The following is an 18,245-nucleotide window of genomic DNA, read 5'->3' as shown; positions in this document are numbered from 1 at the left end:
GGAAAGATTTATCTATTCTACTTGAAGGATTCATAAGCTCTTTGCAAAGAGAATGAAAGCTGAAGATATATTTATTATTATTTGGGTTTTTTTAATTATATTCACTCACTGCAGTTATCTCTGAAGCAGCGTTTTGGACAGTTGCCTCTGGACCTCTGACGAGAATGTCCCCACTCCTCCCCAGTCTTCCTCCCTGGTGGGCAGGGGCACAGCTTGAATTTGATCCAGTAGACTGACCTGTTTGTTATTTGCCAACAGAACCTGGCATAGGCAGTGTGAACTGAAAAATAAAGGTTTGTGGGACTGTTGTTAATGTAAAAGTGTAGCTTTCAGGTGATCTAAGTCATGTGTTAGCAGTGTGGTCCTACTCAGGTCACTTGTTAAGGCTTGTAATAGCTATGCTGGATTGGATTTTCTATTGAAAAAGTTTGTAGTGTGCTGCTGACAACCTTCTCCCTGATCTCCTTCCACTGCTTCCCCTTCCTCTACAGTCCCAGACATGTCAGTGCCATTTATCTCATGTCAGCGCCATTTATCTCATGTCAGCTTGAGTTGTACTTCAACATTGATTAATCCATGATCAACCACTCCCTCAAGGTGACTGCACATGAACATGAACCTTTTCTGGGGCCTGCCAGTGGATGCTGGATGGGATCCCATGGTGTGTCATAATCACTGTTTACTTTGTAGAAGATTAAAATAAATTCATCCAGGGCATAAGGCCATCAGCTGTGCTGTGCCAATTGGGAGCATCAGTGGAACTCAAATATGGCCCTTCTGGGGACATAGTGACAGACATGCATATACATGATGTTGCGGATCCTGAAGCATGAGGTATGATTCTGTACAGGAAATTTATTGTAGTGGCAACGGTGCATTATACTTCATTTGTAACTTGGGTGGGGTTGATGCTATTAAGAGACTGAGAGAGAATGATTGATGAGGTGGATGAGAGAGAGTGCGTTTGTGCATGACAGGAGAAAAGGGTCAAGGGGGATGAGAAAAAGACTTGGGGAGAAGAAAAGGTAGGTGTGTGGAAGAGAAAAGACAAAAGAAGGAATGGGGGTGTGATCAGGAAGCAAGATAAAAACAGTGCATTTAACTAAAATTTGTACAGTGCAAGGTCATAATGTAAATGCATAAATGCACATAAATGCATAAATGCACACTAGGAACCTAAAATTTTAAGGCAGGGATCTGGGAAGTGTTTAACCATGTACAGAGTTTGCTCTATGGCTTTGTATTTGCAGGGCTTTTCCACAGCCCTCTGAAGCTTTTGGTGCTGGTCACAGGTCAGGTAACTGCCAGTCTAATCTGTTCTGGAAGTTCTTAAGTTTTCATTCTGATTTTAACAAGGGAGAGTAAAGTTTAACCTTCCTAGGGAGCTTTGCCAGTTTGAGCACTCTAAATATTTGATTCCCATGGTGCATAGTTATGCTGAGGCCTGGCTGTCGTTTTGCTTAATTACCCATCTGCTGCTAAAGAGCCAAACAGTGCAATAAACCTATAATCAGACAGTCAAAATGGGCATCTCTGAACAGCAGAAGTGATGAAACCTATTTGCAAATGTATTGCTCAGTGTTACACTCTGTGGTGTCAAATAAAGATTGATTTCATGCCTAAGCCCTCTGGGGATGGTAAAAGGATTTCATTCTTTAATAATTCTTTAATAATTGCCCAAATGAATTTGTAAGCAGAAATAAACATTTAGGAAATGAGAATATGCTTTTAGAAGTCATTAACTTCTTTCAGTCAAAAAAATGCTGTTAAGTATGAAACACAGGCCTGGGATGAGTGCTTAAGAAAGGATGTGATTTCAAGAGCACTATGAGTATGAGAGACCATGACCAGTGGACAAAACTCAGCTACCTGTAGCTGAAATTATAAGAAATTGATGAAACAATACAGGTATCCAACTAAACGTAAGAAAATCAGCAAAATCTCCATTCCCTCCTGGCAGGATCAGTTATGCCCATATTAATCAAGTTATTGCCTGCAGTAAACAAAACATGACAGAATTCTGTGCTTCGTCACACTGGAAATGCTATGCAGGATTCAATAAAACCCCCAAACCAAGCCCAACAGCCTCTGAAGGTTTGTTGATTGGTTGTTTGGGGTTGTTGTATTTAGCCTTTGACAAAAATGAAGCAGCTGTCTGGGGGAACAGATGAATGCTTAAGTCATCAGAAATGAAGCTTAAGTCAGGGGGAAGCTCCCTGGTGACCAGGAAGTCCAGCAGTCCAGCACCAGTGGAACTGGGACAAGTAGAATGAGAAACTGGAACTGAGTAAATATCCTATGAGTGTCCAAATATCTCTGAAGAAGCAAGTTTGAGACTCTTGTTCTCCAACATTCTGACTTGAAGCCAAGAGGTGCTGGAGCCTGGAAGCCCTCATGCTGTCTGTGTTAAGGTTTCCATCCTATGTCTACCACGACTTCAGTGTTATTATGTTGAGAATGGAAGGTCTCATTGTGTCTGTGAGTGTTTTACTAAGTTTGTCTTTCAAACAATTTAAAGTTTTCCTCATTTAAATTCCAAAATTCCTATGGACTGTATAAGTCATCTTGCAAGGCCAAGAAAAGTAGACTCGTGAAGGAGCAGCTACCATGTGGTTCTGTCCCACCTTTCCACAGGTAAATGAGTGGTGGAGATGCAATATACATTTCAGTACAAAGATGCTGGCAGGATTTAAAGGTTTTCCTTTAGGGAAGCAGGCATGTTGGTAGGCATTAAATGTTCTCCTTTAGTAGTTCTCTCTCCAAGTGACCCACTCTTCTGCATTCTGAAAATACTAATTTTTCTCTATGTTTATTTCATTTCATGTCACTAGGAAAAGTTCTGTCTAGTCTAGGTGGGGAAGTACTTGTCTGTTAGCTCCTCTGGGGCTCTGAGTGATATCATTATTGAGCTGATGGCTACTCAGCATCAAATCTAGTTTTTACACTTTGGTGAATGTTCCCAAAGATAAGGGACATAATGTGGTTTTAAATCCCACAAAATCTTAGTTTTATGTTTCCTATCCATTCCTCCCTCTTGTTCTCTTTCTTTGTCTCTTATTTCCTTGGGTTGTAGCCATTTTGAATTAAGGCCATTTTCCCTTTTGGCCTAAGAACTGGACTTGGAAATACTTGAACCTCAAATCCAGCTCCAGCACATTTTAAATGTTTTATCATTGAAATTCAATCTGTGTAAGTTAAAAACAATGCCTGAATTTAACTGAAAGTTTAGCTGAATGTTTAACTGAATTTAACTGAAATTAACTGAATGTATCCCTCTCAGTAAATAAAATAGGAAATAGACAAAGGAGATAAATGTAAGGAATATTAACTGGAGGTACTTTATATCTCCCTCGGGCCAGCCTGGCAAATATCTTTTTAATCAGCATTTCACAAGAACAATTTCAAGTATTTTTAAGAGCCAGAAGGCTGAGCTCCATTGTGCAGGGTCATGCTGGCATAAATTGCTGGATCTAAGCAGCCCATCCAAGGCACAGAAAAGGAGTTAATTATGTTTCTGCTGAGAAACTGGCACAGGTGATGAAGGAAGGTGTTCTTCCTGCTTTGTTCTGACTGATCTTTTTTTCTTGCCCTTTACATTTGCTCCCTGGGCATTCGGTCATGTTGTCTCCCTCAACCTGGCTCCAACTCCAGTTGTGATGACTGCATTCAGAGTTTGTAGCTCCCCTTTCCTGCCAACCTTTGCAATTCCTTTTTGCTTCAATAGCTGTTTGCTGTCACCGAGCTAACTTTAGGTTCTGAATTTCTATACAGTGACAGATCTGCCTCTGTCACTGGGTCAGAATGACCTATTCATGGACCAGATTACCCTTCCAAAATTTATTCTTTCTGTTTTTCCTCCTGTTTACCTCCAGGGCAGCAAGTTTCCTTACGTGCCATCTGTTAGTTTCCTGAGTCAGAATAGGAAAATGGTCTGCCTGTTTCACGATCATCTTTCTTAGCTAGATCCAGGAGGTTCTTGTTCAGTCACAGTGGTCTTCTGTTCTTTTACGGAGAGGGGATGGGAGAGGTAATATGATTTGGAGGGTTTGAGAAGAAGGGCTCACGTCTCTTGTATTTTGCAGGGATTTCCTGGTTCTTTATAGAATAGGACTTGATTAATGTTATAGATAGAGGGGTTATATAGGCTTCTTCAGTTCCTACTACTCCTTTCTTCCTCTCAGAGAAGGAGAACACTTAATGAAGACTAACTTCAGGAAAAGATATTGAAGAACTTGACTGCTGCTTTACATATTAAAAAAGGTGTTTCTCTTCCTGTTGAATATTCATGCTTGCTACCTGCCCATTTGACCTGGGGGTTATAACCCAGCATTTTGCCTCCTAACAAACACTAGCTGTTTCAAAAGGAAATGTGCCATCTTTCAGTCAGGTGTGTTGTGATGTGTCTCGGGTGATCACCTGGACCTGATTATGCCTGGAACCCTGAGCAATTTCCTTGCTACTACATTACCTGAGCTAATATGGTGATCTCTAATGTTCTTCTGGCTTAATCTACCCTCCTGAGCCACAATCAAGTGGGGTGTGGATGCACTTTGTTCTCACTGGATCTTCCGTCCTTTCAAGCTACCTTTCCAGGCTTCTGTTCTGAAAATATTGTCATGCTATCAGCATGAAAACTATATGACTGGAAATTGCAGATTCTTATTGCCCCATTAAAAGCAGAATGCTCTTTGTGTCCCTGATGGTGCCAGTGTCCAGGGTAGTGTCTAGAAGCTATAAAGTGTCAACATCCTGCCTTTTGGTTGTTTTTAGTCAATAGGAGTGTTCAGCTGATGAAATGGTTGTCTTGAACTATGTTGGTTGAGATCATTATATGACTTTGTGCACAGCCTATATGAAGAGCTTTTGCTGATTCTCTGATCTGGCACCAGAGTTCAGAAAGAGCAGAAGGGACTAAAAAACCCAGCTAGCTGCTGTGCATTAAAAACAAAACAAAACAAAAAAACAACAGAAACACAGCAACAACAAAGGGAAAAAAACTCAAAACAAACCAACAAACAAAAAACCTAACCCACCCCCCCCCCCCAATAATGCTAAGATTATTAAGTAGCTCAATAAAGTGATCAGAATTTTTCTAAGTGTTTAGCTGAGCCCAGCCAGCTTATATCAGATATCTGTGCTGGCCTCTTTGGTGGTTCTTCCAAACCTGGCATTTCTGATGCCCTGTCTGCGCCTCCTTTCCCTCCCACATGCTTGACCTCCAACGGCTTTCTTTCACTTGTCTTATGACCTTGCATGTCATTTCACTCTCACTCTCCCCCCAAGAATGTGATCCTAGCCTGAGCTATCTAATTGTGTGTAGCAAGGATAAAACTCTTTGTCTTACTTGGCTGTCCACTTGTTTGTAAACTCACCCTAAACATTTCCACATGGTTTGCACTCCTTTTGCACATCTAAAATTTTGTTCTTTTTTTTTTTTTTTTTTTTTTTTTGCCTTTAAACTTTTTCTTATTTAAAAAAATCTCCTCAAGCTGCTTCTACCTTGGGCTGCTGGCACTGACCTCACCTTGTTATTGTTTGCATTTCTTTTGTACCTTTTTGCAGCTAAAATCTCTATGGGCTTTTAAATCTGTCAGCAACCGCTACCAGGCTCAGTGTGCAATTTAGCTCATTGTTTTCACAAGTTTCCCAGCTCTGAATGCTTTCCAAATGAGCCATTGTTGGGCTGAGTTAAAGAGGTATTGTCTCTGCTTGGGATAGTTTAGCTTGGGTGCCAGAATCTGCATGTGCAATATTCATACTGCTGCAATGTCATCTTGATAGGGGATCCCTGGACACTTCCTTCTCCAAACACATTCAAATATATAGGAGAAAGCAAACCTTGCCAAAATTAACTCCTTGAAACGCTACTGGAAGCTTGTCTTTTATTGCTGAAACTCTCATTTAGACCTCTTTGTCTGTCCCTACTCAAACAGGCTGCTTCCTAGGAAGGTAATTTTTATTTGCTTAATTCCCATTAGCACCTGAAACTGACAGCTGTGATTGAAGCCCTGTTCTTTCTGGTGTTGAATAAACACAGAGCAAGTAGCAGTCTTTGCTTTGATGATTTTAGAGACATGTTGAGTAGGAAGGGAGTCTATTGTTATCCACCCTTTACAGAAGAGAAATGGAAGTGAGGAATCTGGGAGTCAGTTCCAGATCACAGCATTATCCTTCATTTTACAAATGCAAGGTTGGCTTAGGCTCTAAAAGAGTGTGTTCCACTGAACTTGCTTTTCTTACAGAGACTGAATTTGCTGGTCTCTTCAACCTGACGTGACACTGTGTGGATGCATGTCCTCTGTCTGGAACACTGATTGTCTTTTGCTGGGGACTGTGGTTCAGAGACCAAACATCTGGACAAGCATTTCCTTGTCCAATCTGTAGGTTGCTGTTGACATTACTGCCGCTAGGCAAGTATCTTGTGACCTCTGCTTAAAAGATACAGTGATTTCACTGATCTCCTTCTATGGAAGACCAAGCTGGTACTTCAGGCCAGGAAAAAGATGTATTGAATTTTCTCTAGGGGTCCTGAGGAGTGAGTGTGTCACATAAGCCAGTGCTTTGTGTTTTTCATTTCATGCCTTTCATGTGCTCTTTCCCCTTCTTGACTAACTGTTAGTAATGGAAGTTTGACATTGGAGTTGTTTAGGCTGCCTCTCTTCATAGGTTCTTCTCTGACAGGAAGAACCCACAGTAGCAAGGTAAAAACTGTGAAACCAATAATCTTTGGATTCTCTGGGAGCCACTAAGTCCTCTGCCCTTTGATTGAGGGCTAGTCCACATAGCTGGTCCACATTATCCTCTACCTATTAGAAGTTACCAATGCAGGCACTGATTGTTTTTTCCTCTTTCTCTTTTTCACAATCTCCAGGATGAATTGGATCTCACAGACAAGAACAGAGAGGCTATGTTTGCACTCCCTCCAGAGAAGAAATGGCAGATTTACTGCAGCAAAAAGAAGGTACTATGGTTGTCCTGACTGAAGTAGCTCACCAATAAATTCTGTGTACATGTATCTAATTACTGATATAAATCTAGATTTGAACTACATGTTTACCTACTGTTTACTCAAGAACATGATACTTGATCACTTAGATGTAAGGATTTTTACCAGCATGAATATGGCACAACTTTCTTATAAGTAGTGCATGCACGTCTAATTTCTGAAGAGAATGTTAACAAGTTATACATGGTCCCATATTGAATCTTTCATGTGTTTGGGTTTGGGTTTGTCTTTTTCTATTTTTTTTTTTTCTTTGTGCTGGAAGAAAAGCTATAATGGAAATGTTTTAAGGAATTTTTAAGATATTTTTGTAGGTTTTTATAACAGAAAATGTATTGCTTGAAATCTTTCAGGATGTCTTCAAATATCTCTAAAGTGCATAGTAATAGTGATGTCTTAAAACTTGGTAGTTCAAGACCTTGCAGGGCCTTTTTCAGTGGAAAAATGTGCCATATTGAACTGGAAATTGAAGACCACCTGCTCCTACAAATTTCTGTGTAACGCTTCTTCTTTTAAGGCTTTCAAATTTCTGACAAACTGATGAGAAGGGCAGTAAATCACAGGCTGATGTATCACACTGGATATTTTGTCACTGCCAGAATGATGGCCAAGGGAATTGACAAGTTGTGTGGCTGTTGTGAAACTTGTACAGGGAGGATTCCTGCAGGAGCAGTCTGGTGGGAAAGTTTTGCTGCTCTAGGAAGGAAACAGAAACAAAGATAGCCCCAATAGCATGTATTTATTGACAATAAACGTTAGGGAAAAAAGGTGTGGCAAGATTGTTGGTTAGTTTTATTTTCCAAATGTGCAAGTCATGCTGTGAAAGCATCAGTCTCTATCTTTAAGTCTGCTTAACAGAAGCTGAAAGAGAAGATTTAGATTTCAGTACTGAAGATGACAGACTGAAGCCCTGCTGATGGTCTTTCTGAACTTGTGTTTGCTGCATCTCTTTCCTTGGGGAGGGCAGAGGGAATCAGCTTTCTTTCCATATAATTAAAGAAAATCTCAGTCAAACCAATCAGATGGGTGCTTTGCATGTGTGTTGATTAACATGAAGAAGTTAATAGTTACAAATTAATTACAGTGCCTCTGAGCTAGCAATAATTCAGGAAGTGCGTAAGAGCAATCTAAGCTCAGTTGTCTTTGTGCTCTCTTCATTCTTTTTCCTGCTGATATAGAAAGCTTGCAAGTGGAGGAAAGGTGCAGGCTGCTTTACACATTTGCTGGCTGGCTCAGTTGGCTTTTTCAGCTCTGGTGGGAGAGGATCTATTTGTAGCCATTTTAGAGAACCACACATTCCACCTCCCAGACCAGTCAGCCTTGGCAGGGAAATTCAGGCTCTAATGTATTTAATATATTGGTTGGATTCACACTTTTTTTTTTTTTTTTCTTTTTTTTAAAGATTTTTTAAGATTCTTGAAGACCTCCAGTGTTAAAGAAGCTACATGCTGGAAAATCTTTATAATGCATTTATAGTGCAAGCTCAGTTAGCTGAACTCTAGCTATCCAAAATTATGTACTAACAGGAACAGGATACTGTTGCCAGATGTCTATTCATTACATTGTTGATACTTTCAAGTACTTGAAACCTTAACTGTCCAGGGTTATTCATTGTTTCACTCACAGACAGTCAGCAGATGGGTGATGACATATCTCTTTCTCTAGTTTACTACCTAATCCACCTATCATCGTTGTCTTATAGTGACAGAGAAGCTTATTGCAGGCCTCCTTTTAGAGGAAAGTTGTCTTTTCCCTGAAGATTTTATAATCAAACTTTATCCACAAAGGGCCAAATTCCTCACTTGACAGAACACTGCAGCCATGCAGGACCAGCCCTCAGAGAGCTCTGCCTTGCTGATATTGGGTTCTTCGAGTTTCCTGGGAAGCGAGGGCTCTGTGCTTTGTAATGTGGCACATGAAATCACTATGAAGAGTGCAGGTTGAAGCAACTGTTTGCAATTGTTACTCGCAGATGCCTTTGCTTGTCTACAGGTAACAGGTCAGAGCTTCCTGATCCGCACTAAAGGTGGCAAAATTAGTGGATTGTCTTAAGTCAATAAATGTCACTTGCAAAAAGCGTTGTAGGCACACTGTCCATTTATCTTGGCAGTTAGAGTTTGGATGTAATCTTCTATGGTACTTATTCCTAATATGCTAGCAGAAAGTCACTGTTGTATCAAAAAAATTATTCCACCTGCTTATGATACCAAGCCTTTCTGAAGAAATGGAAGAAGTCATGCATGTGCATATAAAATTATAAGCCCAGGGCACTGCTTGCCAGCCAACATTCCACAGTACTCAAAGGAGGTTCAGCTGTGCATTGAAATTTCATTATTGTCTACAGAGGAGTGTTCACACAGTATTATACAGCCATGCTTGCTTGTTACTTTTGGCCATTCTAAGTTTGTAGCTGAAATCATTTGTACTAAAAACAAATCACCAATTATTTGATCTAAGGAAGCTATAGGGAATGCTTAATTCTGATTTGTGGAGGAGCTATTCACAAGGAATAAAGGCTACTCTGTTGAAAAATGTTCATGTATTCTCAGTTTCAGCTCTCCTCTACCTTATTGCTAATCAGTACAGGGTGGACAATTACAGAGGCAGTTAATTTGCATCACAAGAATCATTAATCAGTCACCAGTGATGCCACCTCTACTCAAAACACTGATACTACATGTTTTATAATGCCACTTTCCCTGTAGTATGAACCATATTGGGTAATAAAGCAAGCTGTATGTAGACAGAATGAAAATGATGACATCCTTCCCCAGTTCAGGCTCTTTATTCTGGTTTTGTTTGGGATAAGCTTCATGTCTCGCCATCAGTTGAAATTTATACTTACATAAAACATAATCCACTTCTGTAATTCCTTCATGTAAAGTATCTCTAGATTTCCTACTAGTTATATGTTTTGCAGGAATTAGAAGAAGCACCAGAAAAAGCTTGCAGGTGTATTTATTCATAAATTTCTGATGTCAAGGTTTAGAAAACTGCTGTTAAGCGGTGCTGTTTTACCAGAATCTGGTATTAAAGTACATAATCTCATTAATTACTGGTCAAATAATGATATGGAAAGAAGAAGTTGTCAATTCAGTTATTTCACCTGTAAATGAGCTCATATTAGGATCCCAAAAAGGGTTGAAAAGGCAGGTATTGCACTGCTTTGGATGCAACCTGTTTTTTTAAGAATGAGAACTCACTGTGCAGGCAATAGCTTATTGCCTTCTGTACAATCCTACAAGCTCTTAGACTTATTACTATTGGAAAGCAAATCAAGTTGTTTTCTTTTTATGGCCTTTTTCACCTCCAGAGACTAATCTGTAAGCCTTCAGTTGAGAAGATTTTAGTAGGAAGCACACACGTTCGCAGAGTTAAACAAGCTAGGGGTTTTTTTTTCACTTCTGTGTTTGAGGGAAAAATTGTCAACAAATCTCTTTTCAAAGTACAGTCAAACTGGACTAGCTGTATTGTACAGCTTCTCTACAAAGAAATAAACCCAACAAAACTCTCAATCCTAATAAATATTTTGAGCTGTCTGAGATATTTTTGGGTTATTTTGTACTCTTCTGATTTTAGTTGAACCCTAGAAAAGCAGCTTTGTGTTGATTGTGCTTTACCTACTCCAGTGAGATCATTCAAACTCAAATAGTGAAGCAATAATCAGCGCACTGCGACATTCTGGAAAGAGGCATTTATGGTATCTGAAAAAAAGAGTACATGCTTATAATCCTTAAATTGACTATACTTTTTCTATTATGGAAAACAGATCTAGAGAAAGGCTTCTCTACAATAGCAAAATAGGGGCTTAAATGTTCTGAGGAAAATTTATCTGAACCATATGCATAACAGCAGATGTGCAAAAAAGAGGATTTCCTGATGATTACATCCCCTGCAATTTTTTTTGTTATTGTCTGTTACTTACAGTTTTCATCTACCTGATGATTAAAAATACCCCCTAGTAAACTGAATATGAGAACAGGAGTTAGGAAACTCCTTAGTTCTAAAAGTCTTTGATCTAAATTGGTGTATGATTTCAAGGAACTTCTAATTAATATGTTTACATATAAATGCATTTCTCTGTACATGAAAGAAAGAGTAGCAAAGTTAGGAAACTTTGGCAATGTTCTCGCCATGCCATCCTCTTACACCTTTTCCCTGTACTATATACACGTCTCCTGGCTGCATACTGCATTCCTTTTTGTAAAAAAAGATCTGAATAAATTTTCAGTTTAAGCACGGTTCATTCTTTTTCCTTGTAGCACCTATCTATCTATCTTCTAAGGTATTCTTGTAGGAATGGATTTTGTGTGAAGTCTCTAGACTTGAGAGAGCACACTGCAAGGAGCAGGAAGGATGAAGTGGAAGGCGCTTCTGTGCATTACACAGTCCAAGTCCCTTGGACTGAGGCCACAAGTCAGTGCTGAAACCAATGAAACTGAAGCCCAGGTGCACAGTGCCCCAGATGCCATTCTAGAGAATGTTTATAGCTCTTGCACACAGAAGCAGCAGATACTGCCACATCACCCTGTGTTCAGTTCTCTTTTTCTAATGTGAAGGCTTCATCCAGACCTATATTAAGCTTAGAATGCTGCGGGGAATCCTAGTTTTAGTCAGCTTAATGTCACAAACTTCCACTTTGGTCCTATGCTGACTGTCTCATGTTAATGAAGATAACATCTACATGCCAGGTTTCATGGTTCTTTTTTTTGGTTTTGGTTTCATTTTTTTTTTATTTGTTTGTTTGTTTTTTTGTGGGTTTTTTTGGAGGGGAGGGTGGTTGGGGTTTTTTTTTATTTGGTGGATTGTTTTTTTTCTCTTTGAGAGTTTCTCTTCAAACTTTGCTCTTGAGGTTTGCATTGTCAGCAAAATATCACCATAAAAAGTATAGCTTGATATTCTGCAGCTGTAAGAGTTTAAGATACCTCTGTCCTCCACCCCAATGCCCACGCTTGCCTTCAGACTCCTGCAGAGCTCTAAGCAAAATTAAAGATGGATGCAAATATAAAACCCAGAGTCCTCCTTGCCTTTGGGGAAAACTTTCTGAAGTGAGTGGTAGAAGTTCCTGCACCTGCTGTTTGTTCTTGGGTTGCTTTATTTTGTGTTTTTGCACTGTGAAGTGTAGTTTCAGCTTGGTCACAATGGAGAGGCAGTTATTTCTCAGCTAAAGTGAACTGGCAGGGCTTTTCTTCCAAAACCATGAGGTCTTTTCTTTGCATTTAAGGCCTTAAGCGGAGCAGCTAAGTGCAGGAGCCTTCATTACATCTGTTGTATTTAGATAGGAGTTCTGCAGTTCTTGCTGTAGGAAAAGTGTTCTTTGGGCTCCTACTTTAAAGTAAAAGATATACATAAAGATATTCAGAGGAAGATATTTCCTGAGACAAAATGGATCTTCATCTGGTCTCATTTAGTGATACAATATACCAGATGAAGATCACATCATTGTGTTTGTCTGAGTGTGGGGTTTTGGTTTTATATTGTCTGATCTGAGCTATGAAAGCCCTTTGGGGTTCATCCTTTCTGTATGAAGAGTGCCAAGCACATGGTTGTCTCATAATAAATGAAGTGGGTGGTTTGAAGTTGCATTGTTTTCCATTCTATGTTCTTGCAGTATTTTTTCCTCTTTGAAATACACTTACAGTCTGTTGTGACTTGGAATATTAAGCTGTTTTGGTTATGGATTTATAGCTATAAGGAGCATTTAATGTGTCCCTTATAAGTTCCCTTCTTTAGAGTTGTTATTCCACACGCTGTGTCTGGGAGAAGCAAACATGAACACACACGATGATTTCCTGTAGTATTTGAGAAGCCATTTGTGAGGAGTCCCAGTTTGATGAGGCTTGTATGAGACTTCATGACAGTTTTTCTCCCAGCATCAAGTGTGTAGGGGGGAGTATGGTTCTTCTATTCTCTCTTCCCCTGGGAAGTCTGAAAAATGCAGTCACCCTTACAGCATGTGTGATAGTCTAAAAGCAAAAGCAGTATGAGGTTGACAGTATAAGGCTGAAGAAGCTGTGAGGGACTTAAGAGTGCTTAGTGGAAGTGTATTGCTGGCTAAATGATGAGGTTATCTGATGACCACAGGGCAAAGCTCACCCAAAGAGATATTGGAGCTGGAAAATTAGACTATCTTCGGCGCATCAGAAATACGTTTCTTTTCCTAGAAAAGCTTCCTAGCTTTAGAAGTTTGTGGCAGGAAGTTTAGTCAACATTTTAGTTTAGCTCATTCTTGAAACATTGCCAATGACCTGAACAACCTGAGCTAACTTTGAAATTAGCTCTTCTTTGATCAAGTCCCTTCTGCCTGAGGTCACTTCAATCCTAAGTTGTTTCGTGATTCTTTGAGCTGACCATAAATCAAACCAGGAAAACAGCTGTATGGCCCTATTAAAAAAGGAAGGCTGCAGCAATAAGGCTCTGTGCAACCTATTATCTCCTGTATTGTTGCTATGACACAAACTCCTTAAAATAGGCTGTAGCAGAAGATGTTATTTGGTTCCCTCCCAGTGCCTGAGATCCATGGTTGCTTTTGGTCTGAGAGACTGCGTGACTTCCTTAGCTCAGGAGGCTGCTGCTGAAACAGTCTGAAATGTGGAATTTCTCAAGCGAGTTCTCTGAAAATAGACTTGCTTTCAGTTAGCCTACAGCTCAGTGGAAATCTCATAACACTGCCAAGTCACAGTGGGAGGATGTTGCCCTTTGCAAACTACAACATTCCTGTAGATGGTTGTTTGGAAGATGCCAGCAGTTGTGGAGTTAACTTGCTTTTTTCCCACCAGCTTCTGATCCTTTTTCTGTTAACAGAATGACTTCATGCTCATATGTTTCGGATGATTTGTTAGCTTGATGCTGACATTGGGTCATTCCAGTACATCTAGTCTAGGTATGGAAGGTGGGCACATGGCTTTAAAACTTACTCTGTTATAAATGAGTGCTGGCTTTGGAGCAGTGCATTCAGAACCTCTGGCCTGTGACAAGCACAGGGCATAATTAGAAACAACAAAATGCAGAAAGAGTGCCACTAATGCAGCAAATGCACACATTTCCTCATTAGTGACGTACTTAGTCTTTCCAGTGTGAAAGAACTGTTTGATTAATGGCACCTGTTAATATGTACTGTAGGCTGAAGAATTAGTTCCCAAATTTGGGCAACACAGTTAATACAGTGTACAATAAAGTCTAAAATTATATACGTTTCTTTCTACATCATTTAACACAGAGAATGTGTTTTCACTAGAAGATTAAGACTTGAGATTCATACCCGTCGTTCTTTTATAGTTCCATAAAATGAGTGTTTTCTTTTTTCCCATCTCACATAATTATAAATTTGTTGACATTGACCCCATTATTCCCTGTGTAGGTCAGCATACCTGAGAAGAAATATTAGCCATTTTGTATAGTTTATCATTAAGTTCCTGTAATTGCATCTTTATGGTTTTTCTCCTTGATGTTTTCCCTTCTATAGCAAGTACCCTGAAGGGGTTACTTGGGAAACAATATACTAGGCTTAATGATGAAAGACTTTTTAAAAAAATATAAATATATATAGTGTGTATATATATATATTTTCCCCCTTGGAGTCACTTTCATAGTGATTTTAAAAGATTAATGTGCTGTCATAGAGTTAAAAATGCTTGCACAATTCAGCTGATATACCGTTATTACAGCTTGGCATTGTGATACCTAAAAGACCACGTTGTAACAGATAGAGGAGGAGTTAAGGAGTTTTTCTTAATCGTTCATTTTTCTTTATTCCACGCTTCAATGCTAACAGATGCATTTATTTATACTGGTATAGGAGGTTATTTTGGGCCAGGGCCTTGAAGTTATATATTTATTTTTGTATAATTGAAAAGTCTTCTCTTCCCTGCCCCCCATGGGAACAGTATGGAATATTTCTAGTTTCTCCCTCCCAAGAAAGTTTCTCTCTCCAACAAGAAAGGTTAGCTGTTGCTTACAAAATGCTTTCCCAGCTCTTTTTGTTCAGACTACTGAAGATATAAATGCCATAAACTTGCTATGGTATTTGCTATAGATATTCTGAGCATGTAGAATCTGAGTGTCTATCTTGCAGTTCATTTTTCAGGTGTGTTACTAGTGCCTCAGTTGAAGTTAGCACTCAACACTTCTAAAAAATCAGGCCCAAAATAGTCTTGAGTTTATGCAGTGATAGTTGGAAAATTATCATCATCATGCCTAATGCTGTGTTTCACATTTGGCTTGCGTTCTGTGGGAGAATGGGAGAGTTCAGTGGGAGCAGATTTGACTCTACCATGGGGGGGGGGGGGGGAAAAGGAGGAAGAAAGAAAAAGGGGAGGCAGAAAACATTTATCCAGCTGTCATCCTCCTAAAATGGTGTAATTTGCTGTACTTAAGAACAGACATAATGATGAGCAATTCAATTCTCTTGCATAGAAAGTACCTGTAAATGCTGATTGTGTGATTTAGTTGCTGCCACTGGATTGTGTTCTGTCCTTATCTGTCCTCTTGCGAAAGTTCTGTGTCTCCACAATCCAAATATGAGTCAGACCTGCTGATGGTATGCAACAGTAATATATACTGTGTACAATGCAGTTCTCGCTGTTCAGATTAGTCTTAGGTGGATAAGCAAGCAAAGAATGTGTAAATAACTAGCATAATTCTCTGCCACATGAGAAGCAGATGTGGTACAGACCAGGGCTCACTCTTCTTTGTATCCTGAATTTTACTGAATGCTCACCAGCCTTTCAAAAGCAAGTGAATATTGAGCAAGAAGAGTTGTTGAATTCCCTATCATTTCAGTGAAAAGATTAGAAACAGGCACAGTAGGGAAATGTTGTCAAGATTTAGTAGCAGCCATGAAGAGAAAGACAGAAATTTCCTTCTACTGTACTGTGGTATTGTTTAGTTTTAATTACTGTCAGATGTGACAGCTTTAGCTACACACTTGAATCAAGGTGAAAATCACATTGTCTTCCATTGCTATTCAGTCACCTGTTGAAAGGCATCTGGCATCCCAAATATTTTGCACACATAATAGGCAACAGAAATGAAGACTGGGAGAAAGGAAACAGTTTGACCTGAGTTTATGGTAAAGGGAGAGATAGAGCAAATGAAAAATACCCTCAAATATTGGGTCAGCAACTTAAAAGCCATGGGCCCCTCAGACTGTATTTATTCCCTTTATTCACCTGTCCAACAGCTCCTAACTTTAGCACTTTTCCAGTAGTGGCTGGGGTTAAATAAGAGAGACAGAAAAAAAATACACAGCTGCTCTGACCATGAAAACTGTTATCACTCTTAGTAAAGGGCTCAGAGCAGAAATGACCTGGAACAACCAGCGGTATTACTGGAAAAACAGATAGTGGACAAGCTTTGGACAGTGAAATCTTTTAGTTTGGCATTAACAAATACTGTGTATGCTCCCAGGACTTGTCCTGGATAACTGTGCCAGCCCTAGCTAGTTCCATGCATGTGTCCTAGGTAGCACCATGCATCTGGGAGCACAATTAGTGACGCTTCTTTCCCATCATCAAGTAACATGCAAGGTGATTGCCATGAATGGTAGGTGACTTCATTTTATTTGCAAAAGATTGTAAGTGGTTACTTGCTGCAGATAAACAGTATGACAAAAAGATAAACTTGCAGTGCAGGCAAGTTTATCTTGGCAGACAGGAGGCTGTTACACAGACCGGGCTGTTCTGTGGCTTTTCACATTGCCTGAAGAATGCCAGGAGGACGGGGAAGAAAATGAGGAGAGAGACAGCCCAAATGACATAAATAGTAGTGGGGAAGGGATACAGTTGAAAACAGTGATGTTGGAAAGGGAACAAGTTAAGCTGGATGGGTGAGGAAAATGTCACTTTCTGTATCCACAGGATATGGACTGTAAAATGAAGGTTAATGCTAGAATGGAAATGTACACACAATACCTTTACATAACACAGAAAAAAAAGTAGGAGGAACAATGCAGAGCTTGGGTGCTAATGAAACAATGTCCTATTGCTGTGGCTGTTTAGGATTTACCCAGGGAATTACAGGCCAGTCAGTCTCACCTCTGTGCCTGACCAAATCTTGGGACAGATTCTCCTGGAAGGCATGCTAAGGCACATGAAAAACAATGAGGTGCTTGGGGACAGCCAGCATGGCTTCACTAAGGGGAAATCCTGCCTGACCAATTTGGTGGCCTTCTATGATGGGGCTACGGAACTGATGGACAGGGGTAGGGCAGTTGACGTCATCTACCTGGACTTGTGCAAAGCCTTCGACACTGTCCCACACAACATCCTTGTCTCTAAATTGGAGAGACATTGATTTGATGGGTGGACCACTCAGTGGATAAAGAACTGGCTGGATGGCTGCAAGCAAAGAGTTGTGGTCAATGGCTCAATGTCCGGCTGGAGACCAGTAATGAGTGGTGTCCCTCAGGGATTGGTGTTGGGATCGTTCTTGTTCAACATCTTTGTCGGTGACATGGACAGTGGGATTGAGCGCGCCCTCAGCAAGTTTGCCGATGACACCAAGCTGTGTGGTTCAGTTGATACGCTGGAGGGAAGGAATGCCATCCAGAGGGACCTCAACACGCTTGTGAGGTGGGCTGATGCCAAGCTTATAAATTTTAACCATGCCAAGTGCAAGGTCCAACACCTGGGTTGGAGCAGTCCCAGGCACAGCTACAGGTTGGGCAGAGAAGAGATCCAGAGCAGCCCTGCGGAGAAGGACTTGGGAGTGCTGGTCGATGAGAAAATGAACATGAGCCGGCTTCAGTGTGCGCTCGCAGCCCAGAAAGCCAACTGTATCCTGGGCTGCATCAAAAGGTGCATGACCAGCAGGTCGAAGGAGGTGATCCTGCCCCTCTACTCTGCTGTTGTGAGACCTCACTTGGAGTATTGTGTGCAGTTCTGGTGTCCTCAACATAAAAAGGACATGGAACTGTTGGAACAAGTCCAGAGGAGGGCCACGAGGATGATCAGGGGACTGGAGCACCTCCCGTATGAAGAGAGGCTGAGAAAGTTGGGGCTGTTCAGCCTGGAGAAGAGAAGGCTGCGTGGAGACCTCATAGCAGCCTTCCAGTATCTGAAGGGGGGCTATAGGGATGCTGGGAAGGGACTCTTCATTAGGGACTGTAGTGATAGGACAAGGGTTAATGGGTTCAAATTTAAACAGGGGAAGTTTAGATTGGATCTAAGGAAGAAATTCTTTACTGAGAGGGTGGTGAGGCACTGGAATGGGTTGCCCAGGGAAATTGTGAATGCTCCTTCCT

The 18,245-nt window shown here is 40.5% G+C and overlaps 1 protein-coding gene across 3 annotated transcripts in view; it reads left to right on the top strand.

Moving 5' to 3' along the window:
* The window catches only part of DAAM2 (dishevelled associated activator of morphogenesis 2), a gene marked incomplete at its 5' end in the record, with an annotated part of 130,160 nt that overhangs the window by 15,533 nt on the left and 96,382 nt on the right, over nt 1-18,245 (top strand). For all 3 annotated transcript variants that reach the window (XM_080614530.1, XM_080614528.1, XM_080614529.1), the window contains one exon: nt 6,872-6,961. In XM_080614530.1, the coding sequence (XP_080470656.1) occupies nt 6,872-6,961 (90 nt within the window). The remainder of the gene's footprint in view (nt 1-6,871; nt 6,962-18,245) is intronic.

Source organism: Psittacula echo (assembly GCF_963264785.1).
Source record: "Psittacula echo genome assembly, chromosome: 4".
Taxonomy (NCBI): Eukaryota; Metazoa; Chordata; class Aves; order Psittaciformes; family Psittacidae; genus Psittacula; species Psittacula echo.
This window is presented reverse-complemented; position numbering and strand designations above follow the sequence as displayed.